Source organism: Ursus maritimus, unplaced genomic scaffold (genome assembly GCF_017311325.1).
Source record: "Ursus maritimus isolate PB19 unplaced genomic scaffold, ASM1731132v1 scaffold_11, whole genome shotgun sequence".
Lineage (NCBI taxonomy): Eukaryota > Metazoa > Chordata > Mammalia > Carnivora > Ursidae > Ursus > Ursus maritimus.
In genome coordinates, this window is record NW_024423453.1 from 59,815,536 (window position 1) to 59,834,575 (window position 19,040).

Below are 19,040 nucleotides of genomic sequence, written 5' to 3' on the forward strand. Positions count from 1 at the left end.
CCGGGCCCCGATCCCCCGCCTGGCCCGCCGGGCCCGCCTCAGCAGCACTGCGGCCGCCGGCTCCCCATAGGGCGCGGCGAGCTGGTCCCGGCACCGTGCGCCCCTGGCCGCCGCCGCAGCCGCCGCCGGCTCCCGCCTTGCTCCCCGGCCGGCGTGCCGGCTCCTGCTTCCCGGGCAGCTGCTGGGAGGCAGAATCCTCTCGTGCTCATGCAAAGGTGCCGGGGCTCCCGCGAGGCTGCTTTGCGGAGTCTCCGGGCTCCACCGCGGCCGCGATCCTGACACCGAAGCTAACTCGGAGTCCCAGGACGAGTCCGAGCCGCGGTTGGAAGAGCCGGCCCGGCTCTGCAGGGAGGCGGCGGGGTCGACTGCTCACTGTGAAGCTACCTCCATGCGACCCTCCCCTTCCCGCCCCTTCCCCTCCCCCCACCAGCCCGATCTGGGTTCTTGGGCGCTTATTGTTTTAATGAAATTTTTGGTTGTTGTTTTGGTCCTTGAATGTGATTTTAGCAGCGAGTAACGTGTCCTCACTCCTCTCGGGCTCCCTCGGAGGGTTTTCAGAGAGGTCTCAGTGCATCCATTTTCTCAGATCCTCTCCTTCTTTCAGGGGAAGGATCTGGGGCCCTGCAGGAGCCTCGGAGCGCGAAGGCGGCGGCTCGGGTTCTCGGAGGGGTCTGCGCGGCGGCCGAGGGAGCTCCCGGGCGGCGGCGGCGGTTCTCGTGGGCTGGACGCCGTGAGGGGAGTAAGCGGATTTTCCCAGCAAGATCTCCATGTACAGCTACATCTTTAGGGCTGCTCGGGTTAATATATGTCGTCAGAGGCTCCTCACGCCAATCCCGGGGCGGCAGGGGCGGTGCCTCTCGCTCTCCGCAATAAAACTTTTTGATGTTCTCGTTGCTAATTGTCGAAGTCCTCTTCCAGGATTGGCTGCCCCTTCATAACCATGAGATAATTAAAACGAGGGGGGGGGCAGGGTTAAAAAAAAACTTTTTTATCAGCCAGAGGTTAATGCAAGTGTTTAGCAGATGCTTTACTATTAAATTATTTCCCCCCCCCCAAGTCTCAAATCTTGACGAATCTCAAACCAGGTATAGTATCACTCTGCTTTCTTTTCTGGCTAAAAAAATTAAAAGGTGGAGGGGACGCAGATATCTCTTTTCGAAGTGGTTTTGTAGGTAACCGAGGCAAGAAATAAGCAGACAGCTTCGTGCCATTTTTGTGCGGGTGGAGTGGGGGCCGGGAGCAGAGACAGCGGGCGGCGGGGGCCCCCGCAAAGGGGCGGCGCTCGCAACTGGTTCGTAGTTCTCTGCAAAGCTAAGGTCTCGGATGTGCTCACAAGCCTGCCTCCCTTCCGCTCCCCGACAGCTTTGATTCTGAGCTCACTCCCACCCTAGGCACCCCTTCCAGCGAAATCAGCGCGCACACAACTCACCCTCCTGCTTCCAACAACCCGTGGGATACGAGCTCTGTGATCCTCACCAGCAGCAGGCGGCGGCCGGTAGAGGCATAGACGAGGGCGGACGGATCGAGCCACGCTCCACCGCGACTCACGCACACTTGTTACCCTTCCTGGCGCCACCGCTGACCCCACCTCTCATCGCGGGACGACCGGGCCGCCTGGTCTGAGAAGGGCAGCCCAGGCGGGGAGGCCCACGCTTCCTAGGTGCTCGGACCTATTGGCTAACATACTCGGATGCTGGAGCTTCCCACCAAGCCTCAGAGGGTGGGGTGGGTTGATTTAGAAGGCGGAAGAACCCCAAGTGATCTTGCTGTCTTCTTCTAATAGTTTCGACCTGAAAAAAGCTCTTAAGGGTGCCGTTAGTGTCCCAGCTGGGGCGAAAATCCTGAAAATTGTGACTGGGAGCAAGGAGTGTGCTCAGATCCCCTCTGTTGAGCTTTCCAGGTTACTTCCCAAGAATTTGAAAGAATGGGTCTGTAGGAACGAACACACACACACACACACACACACACACACACACACACACACACACACACACAGCGGCCGAGCCCTCTCCCGCCGGTGCTCCAGGGTTATCAGGCGCTCGGCCTGCGCGCGGTTCGGGGCCGGGCCCCGACAGCCAGATCTACCATCAATTTACCTTCCGCTGCCCCAGCTTCCCATTTAGCTTTTAACGTCAAATCCTGCATTTTTGTCGGCTCCGGCCTGTCTAGAGAGCTTGTGATTTCGCTGCAGGAGTGATTGCTTTTAACAAAATGGCAGCAACCACATTATCCGAGCAATTAAAACAGAGGCCTTTTAGCCGGTCCGCAAGGCAAGAGGTTGGAAACTTTTTTTTCTTTAAGCAAAAAGGCGAGTTAAAAGAGAAATAAATGTGCAGAAGAGAAAAGCAGGAAGCTCAGAACAAATGCCGGCCCAGCACACCACTCGCTTCCCGGGACTTGACAACGTGGAGCAGGGATGTTGGGTGGCTGGGAACGCTTGGAAGGTTGGGATGTCCCATGAAGCTGTAGAGACAGATAATCTGGGGTGTTCTTGCCAGTTAGGGTTCAGCATCTAGGGTGTCGGGTCTGCTAGATGTCTGGCCCGTTGGGATTTCACACAGGTTGGAATGTCGAGATGGTGGAGGTGTCAGGCCTGGTGCTGCTGGGCCAGAGGAAGCGGCTCGGCAGGCAGGAGAGAAGGCAGGCAGCGCCTGGCCCAGACAAAGAGGACGAATTTCTGCAGCGCGGGTTTTAAAACATGTGTAGCAGCAAGCTGCCCCATAGCGATGCTGCTGCCAGGCTCTTCTGATCTTCTCTGCTGGTGTTTAATAAACCAGAAAAAGGGTTAGACCAGCAAAAGTGCATTAAGACCCAGATGGTAAAGGGACCAGCTACCCAAGGCAAGCACAGGCCCGCATGCATGATGAAGATAACTCCTCTTCAGTTCCTGGTTGAAAAACCTCACCACCTCCACCACTGCTCTCTCCACTATTTTAGTAAACCTTTTTCTACCCCTGGGATAAGAAGTCTCTCTTTCCATCGGTTTAAAGTAAAGACGCAAAAGGCCGCTGGAGGCAGGAAAGGGAGAGAGCCATTCGGTCAAACCGACAAGAATCCCGAGAGTAATAGAAAATCAGGGAGCGCCTCCTTACGCCCCCGGTGCTATAAACAAAGGCAAGTGTCTGTAAACACAGCCTCCGCCCACCGCGTCGGCCCAGCGCCGCCTGACCCGGGGAAAGTTCAGATCGCTTTGGCCGAGTTGTTCTAACCCCTCGCCCTCGCTGTCAGCTGCCCGCAGAAGAAACCCGCAGAGCCGCTCGTTCATCTCTCCCCAGCGCCTGCGAATTCGCCCTGCAGGCGGCAGGCTCAGAGTGGGCACCCGCGAGCCATGGGAACCCTGGGATATAGGGGAAGGTCTGTGCCTGGAGCCGAGGTGCGAACATCACCCCGAGGATGGGTTCCAAGATGGAAAGCCTCTGGCAAGCCTCCCTAACACCAGATTTATATACGTGGCATTCCATGAAACAAACCGCTTTTAATACGTTTCACCTTTCTTCCCCACCCCCAACTCCATCTCCCCTCCTCCCTCCCCTCCCCAGCCTGCCGAGTCCTTTATGGCACTACAGTTTCTCTGGTTCCTAGAGCAGAGATTCCGGCTCTAGCCAAGACTACGGGCAAAGGAGGCCTCAGGGACTTCCTTTTGGGATGTGCTGGGACTCAAGGAGACCAAACCTCAGACGGGTGACGTCCCCAGCGGGCTGGTAGCTGGGAAGGGAGCCGCTTGTTCCGCTGGCCTGGGGCCGGGAAGACTCAGACACCGCACAGTTAATATTGAGTTCCCTGTAGCTCCTTGTAAATCCTAGCCCCCCCACCTCCCTTTAAATCCTTGGTCATGTTCGCGATTTCTTACTTGACGTAAAATTCCTTGTTACCTAATCATGGACTTTTTTCAAAAGCTCTCCCCGCTCCCAAGGCCGGCTCAGATGAGAATCACCCTGATGGAGACTACAAGCAAAAACTCCTCTTTCCCTCTTTTTTCTTTTCCAGGATGAAAGCCTACATTTTGAATTAGAAACTGTAGACTATTTCCTGTGGCTGCAACAACTCCTGGGATCCTTCTCAAATCTCCTCCACCTCAAACATGCTCCCAAACAAAACCAAAGGCCCCCACAGAATGGCATCTGGTTGAATTCAGGGAAAACAAGAACACCTTTCCACCTTTCCAGCGAACTGCCAAGACCTTTCTCAGCCCCAGGTCCTCCTAATACTGACCACTGGGCCTACTCAGGGCTCGGGGTAGGAGGGGAATGCGAAGGAGACAGGACTCTGATAGAGCCCAGGTCCTTTAGCAGGATTTTCACCAAGGAACCTTCTGCGAGGGGCTGGAGCTCACGGTGAGGATTGATCGGAACTACTGACTCTTTCAAATAAAGTTAGAGGCAATCATGATAATTTAGTTTACTTCTGAATATTTTAAATATTATGAAAACAAGTATAACAGTTTTGTTTTCAAAACTCTTTGAGGTATCAACCATTAAAAGATTGGGTTTTTTTGTAAAAAAAACACACAGTGGTTTATTGAATACTTACAAAGTTTACCCTTCAATATTAATTAAATTCCACTTAGTTTTAGAGGACCGAAGTGCACAAAACAAGTAGCTGTTGGAAACATCTTCAAATAGGAACGACCACAGATGATAAGACAGCACTAGATACCAAATCCAAAGGAAATGTTAGCGGCCCCATTTTCTGCTTTGAAATAAAAATTTATAATCCCCAGGAATATTTATATCCAAAGGCCAAGTATTAAAGATACACTTCACATACACACTATTATCTGCTGTCTTTATCTGAAGGGGTTGGGTAAATGGGAGGGGGCAACGCTGGTGTCTACACAGCCATGAGGGAACATTCACACACCGAGAATCTACGAGCGACGGATCCCTTACCACGCGGAGTGTCCTCTTCATATTAAAATATGGAATGCTTTTCTTCAAATATCCACTTTTTTTTTTTTTTTGGTGGGGGAGGTGGGGAGCGGATGCCTCAAAGGGGGCAAAGAGAGGGAGGCAAATTGCACATAAATAAATCGGATGATTCCAAATGCGAGAAGTCCTCAGAGCGGAGCGTGGAGAGCTTGCCCGGAGTCCTGGGTCTGCTTCCGGCTCCTGGGCCCTGGCTCACGCGCGTCCTCCTCCTCCTCCTCCTCCTCACCTGCTTGAGCTCCAGGGCCCAGACGTGCTGCGCCAGCCGTCCGGCCTTTGGTTTTCTTGTCGTTGCTGCTCACTGTGCTTTTCAAGATTTCGTTCTGGGCCGAGGAGAGGCGAAGGGGAGAAAAGTGGAAAGAAAAATTCAGAAAGGAGACCTGGTCTCCGCGCCACCCCACCTCTCCGGGGAGGAAAGAAGACCAGGGGAGAGAGAGTAAGGGATGAGAGGTGGGAGTTTCAAGTCCTAGCGTCTGTAGAAACGCTACGAAGATTTGCGCAGCCCTAGCTACCGCCCAGGCCTCCACGCGCCTGCAACGCTCAACTACCGGATGGGCAAGCTTATAAACAACCAGCCGTTTCCAAGTCGTTTATGGAGGGCTGGGGCCTTTTCTCTGACTCAGATGTAGGGGCGCGAGCGGGGTCGGCGCTAAATCTGGTTTCCCGGTTTTCAATCGCAATCCCAGGTTTGCGCTCTAGGGAAGATGGGGATAAGTTCCCTGTGCCCCTGGACTGGGCTGGTGGGCAGGGGGCTCTCGGCACCCCCAACAAGGCAGTGCACGCTTCACCGCGGCCTCTGAAATCCCTATAGTCATTCGGGAGGTCACTCGGATTATGCACAGACAAAAAGCGCCACAGGCCTCAAAGAAGAAAAACGAGACAAATGGGATTATTTTCCAGGCCCTTCATGGCAACAGCCCAGCTCCAACACCACCAGCCTATGGACATTTGGTAGGAACTTGAGAAAACTAATTTTCAGTTATAGTTCTGTGTTACTGCAAACAACGATAACAATGATCATAATAGTATTTATTGTTTGTCTTAAAATGCTCATGCAAATAAAACAAGAAATACCCATGAAGTACACATCTGGGAAGTTACGGTTTAACCTCATTGCTCAAGAGAAACTGGAGGTGCATTTTGAAGTTAAAAGTACTTATTTTATGTTTACTTTTACGTCTTCTGAGCATTGTAATAACCACAAAACTCTCTTAGAATCAGTGGTGGTCTGGTTCTCCAGAGGGGGCATTAGGATCAATAGTGAAATAATGGGAATCTAGCGCTTCTGGGCGATTTATTTTAGAAATACCTGAAAGCAAGATGGATTGGAGGCCAAATGAAGGCTCTAAGAGACATAGAATGATTGGGCCTGGGCAATCGGAAGATCAGTAGGGACCCCGAGTCCAAAAACAAGCCCGAAGTGCCGGTGGGAACAGCCATCGCCCGGAGGGAAGATCACCAGCGCGAAGCATCCCCTTAACCTCCTCCCTCCTCCACCTCCTCCTCCTCTCTCCTGGGGCTGCTGACACCCCCATCTCCTCAGCTTGTTGGAAACCATCCTCTCCAAAACCTGGTTTAAACAACCGTGCTTAGGATGCAGCCAAAGAACGAGGGATGTCATTGCTCAGCCCAATTGGAAAGAGTCCGGCAGCACCGGTCCCCGAACTGCGCACCCCCTCTGCCCCCTGCCCCCGCCCCCTGGTACTGACCAGCTCCTTCTTCCTCTTCTCTTCTTTCACATCTGTCTTCTTGATCTCCGCCTTGAAGGCCTCCGCCTCGCCATTCTGGTCGTCCTTGGCCAGCAGGTCCATGAGGTAGGCGATGTAGCTGGTGGCCAGGCGCAGCGTCTTGATCTTGGAGAGTTTGGTGTCCGCGGGCACGTTGGGGATACACTCGCGCAGTTCGGCGAAGGCGCTGTTGATGCTCTGAGTCCTGCGCCTCTCCTTGCGGTTAGCGGTGCCCCGGCGCTTCACCGGGCGCGGCCCCCCTAGGCCCGGGGGCCCGGCGCCCGGCGGCACCCCCCCGTAATGGGAGTGGTCCAGGCCGGCGCGCCGCTGGCGTACTCGGGGCTGTAGGACAGGGCCATGCTATAGTCGGGGGGCGACATCTCGGGGTGGCCGATGAGCCAGCCATGGAAGTAGGGGTTCTCCTCGTGGCTGCAGCGGCTGGCGGCGGCGGCAGCGGCGGCGGCGGCGGCGGCGGCGAAAGGATAGCCCTCATGGTGCACCACCGGGTGGTGGGGGAAGCCCCCCACCAGACTCATATCGCCCTCCGCGCCCCTCCACGCGCCCCAGCGTGCGCGTAGCCCCGCCGCGCCCTCGGCCGGGGCCCCTGCTTCGGCGCTGGGCGGCCTCCCCCACCCCCCACCCCCCAGCCCTCGGGCGCCCGGGCCGGCCCGGCAGCCGCAGAGGGGGCTGCTGCAGCCCGGGCCCCGATCCCCCGCCTGGCCCGCCGGGCCCGCCTCAGCAGCACTGCGGCCGCCGGCTCCCCATAGGGCGCGGCGAGCTGGTCCCGGCACGTGCGCCCCTGGCCGCCGCCGCAGCCGCCGCCGGCTCCGCCTTGCTCCCCGGCCGCGTGCCGGCTCCTGCTTCCCGGGCAGCTGCTGGGAGGCAGAATCCTCTCGTGCTCATGCAAAGGTGCCGGGCTCCCGCGAGGCTGCTTTGCGGAGTCTCCGGGCTCCACCGCGGCCGCGATCCTGACACCGAAGCTAACTCGAGTCCCAGGACGAGTCCGAGCCGCGGTTGGAAGAGCCGGCCCGGCTCTGCAGGAGGCGGCGGGGTCGACTGCTCACTGTGAAGCTACCTCATGCGACCCTCCCTTCCGCCCCTTCCTCCCCCACCAGCCCGATCTGGGTTCTTGGGCGCTTATTGTTTTAATGAAATTTTTGGTTGTTGTTTTGGTCCTTGAATGTGATTTTAGCAGCGAGTAACGTGTCCTCACTCCTCTCGGGCTCCCTCGGAGGGTTTTCAGAGAGGTCTCAGTGCATCCATTTTCTCAGATCCTCTCCTTCTTTCAGGGGAAGGATCTGGGGCCCTGCAGGAGCCTCGGAGCGCGAAGGCGGCGGCTCGGGTTCTCGGAGGGTCTGCGCGGCGGCCGAGGAGCTCCCGGGCGGCGGCGGCGGTTCTCGTGGGCTGGACGCCGTGAGGGGAGTAAGCGGATTTTCCCAGCAAGATCTCCATGTACAGCTACATCTTTAGGGCTGCTCGGGTTAATATATGTCGTCAGAGGCTCCTCACGCCAATCCCGGGCGGCAGGGGCGGTGCCTCTCGCTCTCCGCAATAAAACTTTTGATGTTCTCGTTGCTAATTGTCGAAGTCCTCTTCCAGGATTGGCTGCCCCTTCATAACCATGAGATAATTAAAACGAGGGGGGGCAGGGTTAAAAAACTTTTTTATCAGCCAGAGGTTAATGCAAGTGTTTAGCAGATGCTTTACTATTAAATTATTTCCCAAGTCTCAAATCTTGACGAATCTCAAACCAGGTATAGTATCACTCTGCTTTCTTTTCTGGCTAAAAAAATTAAAAGGTGGAGGGGACGCAGATATCTCTTTTCGAAGTGGTTTTGTAGGTAACCGAGGCAAGAAATAAGCAGACAGCTTCGTGCCATTTTTGTGCGGGTGGAGTGGGGGCCGGGAGCAGAGACAGCGGGCGGCGGGGGCCCCCGCAAAGGGGCGGCTGGGAGCCGGCGCTGTCGCCTCGCCGAGGGGAGCGGCGGGCGCGGCGGGGGAAGGCTGCTGCTTTGACCTGGGCACAGGCTGGACATGCCAGTCTCCACGTCTCTTTACTTACCCAGCACGTTACCCTGGCCGGGGCCGTCCGAGGTGGCTCCTGTTACCGTGGCTGCTTTTGAAGATCACGGCTGAGACCACCGGACGACCGGGCAAGCCGATTGTAAATACTCTTATTTCCATATTCTTCAGGGACACCAGCCCCAGCGACGACCTTGGGCGATTTCAAAGCGCAGGCACCTCGATTCCCCGAATTTGTGGTGTGGCCGGTATCGGTGTTCCCCTGGTTTAACTAGCCTGTTTGGTAAGTAACTGAATATTTTTTACAGCGTGTTCAGAGCTTATTTTCCAGCTTTTATGAACAAACATATAAATATATCTCTGCATTCCTGCCTCTCCCATAAAAGCGGGCATCTGTGGAAAGCAGGTTTAGTTATCGGAGGGGAACCATTAAACAACAGTTTAAGAGGTAGACCGGGAGGACGGCTCGTGGATGTTTAGACTGCTGGCCTTAGTGAAGTGATCTTGAACGCATTGTAACGGAGAATGGATCTCCATTTGTAAGTCACCGGGCGGCGGGGCACCGGGCCGCCGCGCCCACGTGGCATGAGCATTTTGAGAAAGCTGGACGAGAGGCTGGGGCAGGGGATGGACAGTGGCAGGAGCTGGAATCTCCCCGGGGCTTGGTTGGGAGTCCGGAAGGGAGACTGATGTGTAAATGAGGATTCGGCCTGATGGAGTCTGGTGTGTGTGGAAAAGGGTGTCAACCGGGACCCCGCCTGACAGAAATTAAAGGGAGCCCAGGGAAGTGTACAGAAGACGGCGCGGGGCCTTGGCGGCCTGGGACTCGTCGCTGGGCCTGGCGGGGGTCACCCAGAGGAGACCCTTGCCTCCACCTTGGGTACGGTCCTTTGGAAGCAGGCAGAGTCAGGCCCCAGGCCTCAGAGGGAGCCCCACCCCACAAAGGGTGCCCCACCCCAAGGACCGGGTGAGGACAGTCCTTTCTCAGCCCGCTGGGCGCTTTCTGCGGGGTTCGTGCTTGGGGATGGAAGGCAAGGTTCGGCGGGAATGGAGGGAGGGGTGGTGGGGACGCCCAGCTCCTCTGCAGCGGGGGATTCAGGGCCGGCTCCACCCGCCACTACAGCCCTGGGCAGCAGCACTAAGAAATACTTTTTAGGTTTGCGGTGGCTGGGCGTCCGAGAGGGGAAAGAACTGAGAGAGGGGAGTAGGCTAGCAAACCCAGTGCGGGAGCCCATTCAGGGCCCATTCTGTCCCCTGCGTAAGGGGTCGTTTTCCCTGGATGCCCCCAGCATAGCATCTTAAGTCAGAGAACAGGGTGTGGGGAGAAGCTGAAATCGGATTTGTTGGTAAAGTGCCACTTGGGCATGGAACAAAATAGCGACCTAGAGCTTTCAACCCCCAGCTTGGACGGGTCTGTGATTTTAGTGTGAGTGGAATGTTTTAAAGCTCTCGTTTTTCAAGGAAAGAATATAGGTAGTGTGGTGGGGTTCTGTTTACATTTTCACCAGGGAGGCAACCCCTGAATGTGTAAATACTGGTAGTTCAATCCTCTGACATTTGATACTTAAAAAAAAAAAAAAAGTCTGTTTATAAGAAGCACATCTAGGCCTTGGAAACAGGTAGACCAAGTTAAGATGGTTGCACTCGGGCTGGGAACAGATAACAATTCAGGGGAAGTAGTTGGTATGCCACTTTCAGAGCCAGAGGAAGTTTTGGGAATTGAAAGGAAGAAGAGGCCAGGCAGAAGGCTGAGTTGGGGACTGGGATGCTGTGTCCACCAGAGGCGAGTGGCCTCGGTGTCGAAGCCATCAGAATTTACCACGTTCAGCCTTGCTCTTTTAATTGAAACCAAAAATGGGCAAATCTCTTCATGGTCCCAGATCTCATGGCAAGTGATAAAAGAGATGGAGAACGCGGGACAGAAAAAAGTCATAAAAGATGCTAATCTGAACATTGGTCCTCACTGACAGTGTCATTATCAGTTAATTACTGCTGTGCAAGAGTCTAGGGCTTCATGTGGCTCAGAAAGCCAAGCCCCGAGACTACAGCCTTAGAAAGGCAGCTTGGAGGCAGGGGACAAATGGGTGAACCCTAGTGTCCTTAGCTGCAGTTCTTGACTTGCAGAGACCAGACTGGCTGAGTGCCACTCTGAATGCACAACCCAAGGAGTCCCCTTTTTTCTCCCAGTGTCCTCTTTTGTACATTTTGCTGCAGGTCTAGTGGGATGCTGGGCTAGTCTCTGTTTTGGAAGGCTGTGAGGCAGATGACATCTCAGGTTTGCCCCCAGTTTCAATGGCCTGTGCCTTCTGGGGGGTAGGGTGGGGTGGAGAGTGATGGAAGGGAAATGTGGGCAAAGAAAGGGGGGAAGGATGAATTTCCCAGCTTTGACGTCAGCCCAGGGACTGTACGAGTGTGGACTCTGGTACGCTGCCCCCTCTAAGGGCATGTGTTCTGAGTGCTCCAAGGGCCCAAGCACCACTGAGTACCCCTGGGTGCCCGCAGGAGGAATCCTAGTCAGGGCACATACTAACTTGCCTTTCCTTTTCCGAAGCCACGGGCAACCAATCTTCCCCAGGTGGGCAGCCCCACGTTGGAGAAATGCTGGGGTTCTAGGTCCAGTCTTCACTGTACTTGATGGTATACCCACCGTAGGGCGCATGACCTCTGCCTCCAGCTAAACAGACCGAACCGGGGTCAACAATTTATTTTGCACCCATGTCTCTTGGCTCTTTCCCTTCACTCCCACCTCTTCCCCTGGAAAAGACTCAAAGAGCATGGGAGAGGCTGAGCACTCCCTTGCAAACATTTCGGTCTTGTGAGATATTCCTTTTAAAATCAATCTGGTTTAAACTAAATATTTTTTTTTTAAAAAAACTTCAGTCTGTTTTTAGGGAAAATACAGATCTTTTTGAGGTATTTATTATTACAAAGGCAAGGGCAGTTTGTATCTCATGTTTTGCTCATGAGAACTCAAAATAAACTGGACCTGAAAAGAACCAGGCCGGAGGGCCATAAACACACGTTTTATGTTTACGGGAATTATGGCTCAATTCCCTTCATCGTTTTTCAAGTCTCGTTTTACCTTATTTTCCTAACCAACATAGTAGAAGTGACTGAGCATTCCTTTAAGTATCTATAATGCTCTTACATAAGGCGAACCCCAGAATGTTGGCTAAGAACTCCAGAAGGAACGTCAAACCCAGAAGGCGGCAGAAAAAGCAATGTGTTCCTGAAGGTGGAACTGCAGCCCCACCTGCTCAGAGGAAGGTGCTTCTCCCGACACCTCGATGGCTTTGCATTTTTCTGTCCTGGGGTGGGATCGAGTCATCTAAATGCTAGCCACTTGGTCCCAGAACCCGTCGGACATATGGAACAAGGCACATTGCCCAAGTGGCGGCAAGGATCTCCTTCTAACTCAGGTTCTGTAGTCCCTCCCTTTCTGGTTTGCCTTCTGGGAAATAGTTGTCCACAGACAGGGCAAGTGACCGTGGTTCCAGAAATGTGGTGGTGCTCAAAGTACTTCTACAAAGCAGACTCGAGTTTGATTGAACTCTAATATCTGTTTCAAAAATGAAGGACAGGAAAACTTGTCTTTGGCTCTTATGAGGTTTTATTTGTTCTGAGCATTTTCCGTTTGCATTTTGGGGTGGGGGTGGGGTATGTGGTGAGTGATCCCTCTTCCCTCCTCTTTCCCGTTAAGAGCAGAGCTGTGGAGATGGGGGCGGGGAGGGGCTGATCTAACTGCAATGACTACGGAGCAACTGATTGCTTAGGGCTCTGTCAGTCCAGGTTTGATTAGGAAATATTTAAGTCAGTGGAGAAAATTGGGACTTGCTTGATGCTTCCCTCCCCACCCCATTTAGCCTTTCTCTCCCCTTCCTTCTCTCCCTGCCCTTCCCTCTNNCCCTCACTCCCTCCCTTCCTCCCTCCCTTCTAATTTGCCTTTGAGCAATCCCTGGATTTCTGAGGTTTCTGAGGTCATTGAACCTGAAATCGATGTAGAATAAGATACTGGTTTATCTTTTAGTCCCTTAAGAAAAATAGTTTTTTTAAAATTGAGATATAATTGACATATCACATTGCGCAAGTTTAAGATGTATGATGTTTAAGAGAAATCTCAATATCCAGTACTACAAGCAGTGGGAATTCACATTTTCTTCAAATAATCAATGACTGGATCTTCATTTTAACTGACAGATGTGCTGCTGCTCTGGAGGGTTTTCATTGATAAGGGAGAGTGAGATACCTTGCCAAGTATCCAAGCCAGTCCGTAAAGCTAAAATACTTACTCAGACTAAAGGGAACAGAAGGTGATGGACGTGAAAGGACCACTCTAGAGGCAGCAGGATACGTACATGGGTGTTATTACGATTGTTATGCTGGTCCTTAGAAGTAAGGTAGATCTGATGGTTGCTACTTTCTAGTAAAATACAGATAGAGCTCAGAGCAAAAGTGGCATGAGAAAATACATCCCACAGGATTTCTGTTAACTACTCTGTTTCAAGCAAATTACATACACACTGGCAACATTTTCTTCCAAGCCAGAAAGAAAGCATTCAGCATTCAGATGAGGAAGTCATTGTAATTTTGCTTCCACGGTACATGGAAAAATAAGTAGTCGTTAACTTTGACTAGCTTGCAATACAGTCTGGGGTTCAGAATAAAATACAAAAGCAAATGGCAACTTAAAATGTGAAATTTGGACAAGCCATTTCAGTGACTGAAGGTTTTGTTTGTGACTTGAGGCCCCTGTGAATTCTCAGTTCTAACTGTGGGGTTGCTCACATTCCTAGGAAGTCCTGTTCTGAAGCCTCCTCTGCAAACTCGTGTAGACTTTTTTTTTTTTTTAAAGCCCTGCCAGTTTCTTCCAAACCTTTTCTACTTTATTCTAGGGCCTTTGCTTCTAGACAAGGGACTTGAGCCAGGATGGTTAGGTTTCAAGTTAACAAAAAGAAACCCTTTTATTGTCAATATTAATGGCAAACTTCGATTTTTACAAGGCTTAGGTTTAGCAGCATGAGCAGATCAAAAGCAGCTTGGCTTGATTTCTCAATATTCTCTGGAGCTTAGACAATTAACTGCAATTTTGCTTCTAACGAAACAACACAAAAACGTTCGTTACAAAAATGTTAACGTTAGTCTTTCAGCAAGAGTGTTTACCTGTGTACCACATGTCAGAATCGACTACATTTGAGCGCTGAACCTGAGCTGAGCTTTGAAGGAAACCTCCTTAAGAAAATGCGTGAGCAGAGTGTCTTCATTGCAATGCCACGAGCCTGTTTCAGAGTGTGCATTCCACACTTGCCTTTCTGGCTGGGTAAGGATCCGGCAGACTGAGGTCCCCCCTGGTAATTTGGGTACACCGAGTCTCCAGTTAATGATAGATAATCAGCCTTTGGGTCATTCGGTCATTCTCTTATTACAAACCCCTCCTGCTCTCTCTGATCTCCTTTCAAACTAAATTTCACACAAACAAATAAAGCAAGACAGGGACACGTTCTTTAAAAAAAGAGGGAGAAATATTAGAAACTCCTGATACAGAACTCTAAACAAGGAAAGGCAAGCTAAAAGAGGATAGGAAAGAACATCTTATCAAAATGAACATGTTGTGTACAAAACATTAGAAGAAAAGGCTCTGGTTTCTGTTAAAGTGACAGAAAATTAAAATAAAAATAATTGCAGGCAGAGAAGTTATAATATAAACAGAGAAGGCAGGATGCTTGCTGGAAATGCGCAGCACTAGGAGACCAATTTGTTGTTACAGATTATATATCTGCACCGTGGTAGGAGGGGCGCTACTTTGTTCTATTTTCCAGAAAAGAACGGCTTTCTTTTTAGTACTTGTATGAGTGCCCACTTAAGTCAACACAGGCCCAACCTCTAGGAACAAAAAATGGAATTGCGTTCTGCTTGTGAAGCATCCAACTTCAAAAGAAGGAATTGGTTGCATAAAAAAAAAAAAAAGCAGAATTCCATTCAGAACACATTTAGAGGGTTCACTAAATCGGTATGACTGATGCTGTTTTGCTTTGCTGACAGAGGTGCAGATCATTCTTGGGAAGTACAACTGAAACCAGTCCTCCCCTGCCCTCTGGGGGCCTTCGTTTTCCCGGCCTACATCTGCTCCTGACTCCAGAAAGACAGACTTCAGATTGGCCAAGGTACATCTCTGACCAGATCCCTCTAAGAGAAACTCAGGAATGTGTGACTCTAATTGTTCAGAACTCTGGTGAGAGCATCCCCAGTGCCACTTTCCTGCCCTGTCTTTGACAGTCCCTTTTGGCTCAAGTCCAGAGCTCCAAAGGGTCAAGGTCTAGCTGCTGGTGTCATCCCCAAGCCCTGGGTTTTCAATCCTAAGAGAGATTGGAACTTTGGCTCAGGGCTTGATCAACTCACAGTTCTCCAAGTTAGAGGGGCAGCCGGGAGAGGGCAGCAGGTGGTGAAAGTGTGACTCCCAGATTGTCCCCAACAGTCTGTCTGGCATTCCTTGATTTGCCCCCATAGCTGGCAAACAACCCACCTCTCTCACTTTTTTAAAAAATCCATACTTATTTGTTTCTTCTAGGCCCAGTTTAAATGCGGCCTCCTCCAGGAAGCCTTTCCAGGTATTACTTTCCTTCTCTCTGCTCCCCCAAATGAAGTCCCCTTTCTGGTGCACCCCCTCGTATTCTCTCTGATAGACCACTGGGCACATACCTTTAACCTCTGGTGACTGGGGGTTCCTTGAGCCCCCAGTCAACGCACCCAGTAGGGGATTAAACAGCTTGTGTAAGAGGGATGACTTAGAGAAAACGGGTGAATCCGGCATACCCCAATTGCAACTGGATTGGCTGTCTTTATTTTGAAAGCGACTAGAGCTAGTAGAGGAGGAGGGCTCATTAGGGAACAGACCTTCATCTCCAAGCCCTCTGGACAACCAGAGAAGGCTTCCTCGGGATGGATCCCACTGGCAGTGAGTCTTCGTCAGCCGGTCTTGGCTCAGAGAATGGAAAACCCAGCCGGGGCCTGGTCTTCCCGGGTGGCCCCTCTCGACAACCTGAGCTCCAGAGTCAGAGGTGGGCAGGCCGGACTCTCGTGCACCCAAATACTGGCTGCCTGATCTCGGACAAGATCGTCCATCTGTCTAAACCTTAGTTTCTTCATCTGAACAATGGGTTAATGACACCGACCTCGAGGGTGTGTAGGGGAGATTAAATGAGATCAAGATGCACCCGAGAGCAACACGCCTGACACACAGGCTGCGCTCAATAAATATTTATGTATTTTCTCTTCCTGCCTCTTCGGTTTCTTCCCTCCCTTACAGCCTCCTGGAGACCCAGCCCGACGGCGATGGGCCGGGTGGCGGCGGAGGGCACCGCTCGCCTCAGTGCCCTGAGAACCGCGGCTTCTCGGGGATCGCAAGGGCCTCAGGCCTCGCAGGACCTTGGGCGCCGGAGAGTGAGCCCAGGATGGTTGGGGGGCAAGGGGCGCTGCCAAAGCAGCCACCCCGGATTTTGGCCGCCGGCCCTCCGGCCACTGCGTTGGTTGCTGGACCGCCCCTTCCCTCCTGGTTAAGTTATCCTTTTGATCCCCATCCCCCCTCACGGTGCCCGCCACCAAGGAGGCCGGTTCCCCGCAGCTCAGGCCGGGGGAGGTCACCGCCCCGGGGCGGGATGGACCCCCAGCTTCCCCGCCGGTCTCCGAGGACTATTCGCCCGAGGCGGGCAGGAAGGGGTTAACCGCGCCCTTTTCCTCCTCCCCGCCCCCCCAACCCAATACTGAGCCCTCGGCAGCGGGCGAAGGCCGCCGCTTCCCTCCTGAGGTCTCATTAGGGAAACCCTCACCGCTATTTTCAACATTTCCTCAATCAAGTGCCTTTAAATAGAGCTGCACAAACAAATTGGCGGCAAAAGCGTAGATCTTGTCACGATTGAGACCAATCCAATATTTCAGCCTTGTTTGCTTTGCAATTACGGGTTGGCTTGCGGCTGCGGTGCCACCGGGGCAAATCTGCAGCCGCCCGCTTTCTCCTCTGCACCCTCGGCGGGTGGAGGAAGCGACCCGCAGAGCCACTGGAGGGAGGGAGGGGGGTGGCGCTGGAGGAGGAGACGCGAGGGAGAGGCGGGCGGCGGAGACCTTCCTAAACCTGCGTGCAAAGGGCGCGAGCAAAGTTAAAGGAGACGGATTTCTCAGGTTCCTGGCCGAGCCACTGAGCTACACGCAGTAATAATAAAATGTGCAATGCACATGCCGACATCGATGTTGTGTCCTTACCCAGCCCCTTTTCTCCTCTCTTCCCTTTCCCCTCACTTCTATCTCCATTACATTTTTCTTCAGTATTTGTTAGCGGGGACTGGTTTCCCCTTCTTTTTCGCTGTTAAGCTGCTAGCATGATTTGTTACGTTTTCCATAGCTGCTGCTTCTTGTTTGACTTTTTGTACAGAGTCACTTTAAATCGGCCGCAGGGAGAATAAAGGTCCAAGCCCTTTGGATGGGCGCCTGCAGGCGTGGGGCTGCCCCCCTGCCCTCCCTGAGTGCTTGGCCATGGCTCTCGGGTGAGTCCGCCGCTGGCTGCGTTCGGGCACTGCGCGGGCCAGCCTAGTTTGTATCAGCAGAACAGTAGTTAACTCAAATCAGGTCCTAAGCCTTGTATTTCACAGACAATTAAATCTTGGCTGCTGTTTAACAAAATCGTAATATTTACTCTGCTCTGGACTGAGCACTTTTAAAGTCAAAAACAAATACATTTCAAAAAGAAAATATGATAATAAATCTCTTTTTATGGATTTTCTCTGCATAAGTGGAAACAACATGATTTAAATCCCCACGCCCTCACCCCCCTCGCGGGCACAGCTGAGGCTTACAGATACTGTCTTTTCACACGCATTCTTCATGGCGGGGGGAGGGGGGGTACGTGCGTTTGTTACGTTCAGTTTAGTTTCTAAGATTTCGTACCCCACCCTAACCCGCATCCGCAAAAGCAGCAAGGATTTTGGAATAATTGGGTCTGGGATGTGAACCCTATTTTCACGCCGATTCAAGAAAGGTGGACATGACTTGGGTCATTATTTTATGATTTCATATTACCTTATAAATGACTACCCATTTTCCTCTCCTGTTGACTTCTGAAGGAGGTAGGAAAGTTGAGGCAGAGAAATATTTTTATGAGACTCTGGGGTACATATTAAAATATACTTCTTTATTATTTAAAAATGTGTAAGGTGTGGATGGACCTACATTTGTTTGCTGGTGGTCATAAAATACAGTCATAGCTGTTCTAGTCAATGAGCAATCTCTTTTAAGCTTTACAGATTTTTGGTTTATAATCCCACCCCGGATTGTAGCTTCATTCTTCCGGATCGCACTCCTATTGTAACATTTTGGTTTTCAATTTTATTTAAAGCAAACCTCAGAAATAAAGGCTTCATAAAATTGTGCCGTGTTAAAGCCACAGAATAATATTTCACGTTCGGATGTCATGCACACTCATGTATCTCTCTCAAGAAATAGGAAGCAGTAGCTAGAAAGGGTACCATTTCATGAGAATTCTCTCTTCACCAAAAAAATTGGTCTGGCATATTATTCAATGCACAAATTATAATATTACTTTCATGTGTGTTAATCTGTTTAGTATTAAAACTGCTAGTGTCTTAATCATTAACATGCTTTACCACACTGCTTTCAAATGGGTGATCTCAGATAATTATGAAGATTTTGATGTTAATCCCATGTTAAGTGAACAACTATGAAAATAACCTTAAAGCATTATTATTCTTACGTAAATGCCAACAAACACAATTGGAGAGGGAACATGATTACTTTTTATCTGGCATTATTCTATAAGGATATGGCTACATTGATTTCTCATAAAATCAGAACAGTTTTCAATTACTTTTTAACAGAATTTTTTTTAACATGGCGTTTTGCAGCATCTATAAACCACAACAACTTCGTACTGACAGATACAGATTTTTTCAACATTATTATTCATTAGCTTCTTTGCAATTCACTAAAATAGAATAATACACAAAAATATCAAATCTAGAGTACAATTATAAGGTTCTACATATTTATTTAGGTAAGCGCATATTATTAAAATTAAAAACATGTGCCTGGCATATAAATGTTTCTTTAAGAATTCTTGTTTGGATGCACAGTTATTATTTTTTAAACCAAATCAGATTTTCAAGTACTGATTTTTCACTCTGAACAGGCATTGCATTGTTTTAAACAGTAGCTCCTGGAACAATACCACTCTTAGTATTTTAGACTTCCAAACAACAATTGGAATTGGATAAATGCTTTCAGCTGGGGGCACTTTCTTAATACCTTTGTAGGTAATGGGACTCCCTGTTTGTGTGGAGTGACAAACGGACAGTGCAGTGGA

At 51.2% G+C, this 19,040-nt stretch overlaps 1 protein-coding gene and 1 long non-coding RNA gene across 3 annotated transcripts; one reads left to right on the forward strand and one right to left on the reverse strand.

Annotated features, from left to right (window-relative positions):
• Positions 1–2,587: 2,587 nt before the first annotated feature.
• Positions 2,588–7,221, reverse strand: LOC121101664 (heart- and neural crest derivatives-expressed protein 2-like). Its single transcript, XM_040625609.1, is given in 6 exon segments — positions 2,588–2,758; positions 3,146–3,337; positions 5,155–5,188; positions 5,190–5,248; positions 6,635–6,975; positions 6,978–7,221. Coding segments are annotated over 6 exon segments (1,008 nt in total). The 5' UTR covers positions 7,189–7,221.
• Positions 7,222–8,372: 1,151 nt separating this feature from the next.
• Positions 8,373–18,088, forward strand: LOC103675924. 2 transcript variants are annotated; one of them, XR_005833927.1, is made up of 6 exons: positions 8,373–8,406; positions 8,846–8,957; positions 13,814–13,991; positions 14,714–14,835; positions 15,240–15,279; positions 15,978–18,088. It is a non-coding gene; the product is annotated as an uncharacterized LOC103675924 (long non-coding RNA). The 2 variants fall into 2 exon arrangements; XR_005833926.1 differs by lacking the exon at positions 13,814–13,991.
• Positions 18,089–19,040: the final 952 nt, after the last annotated feature.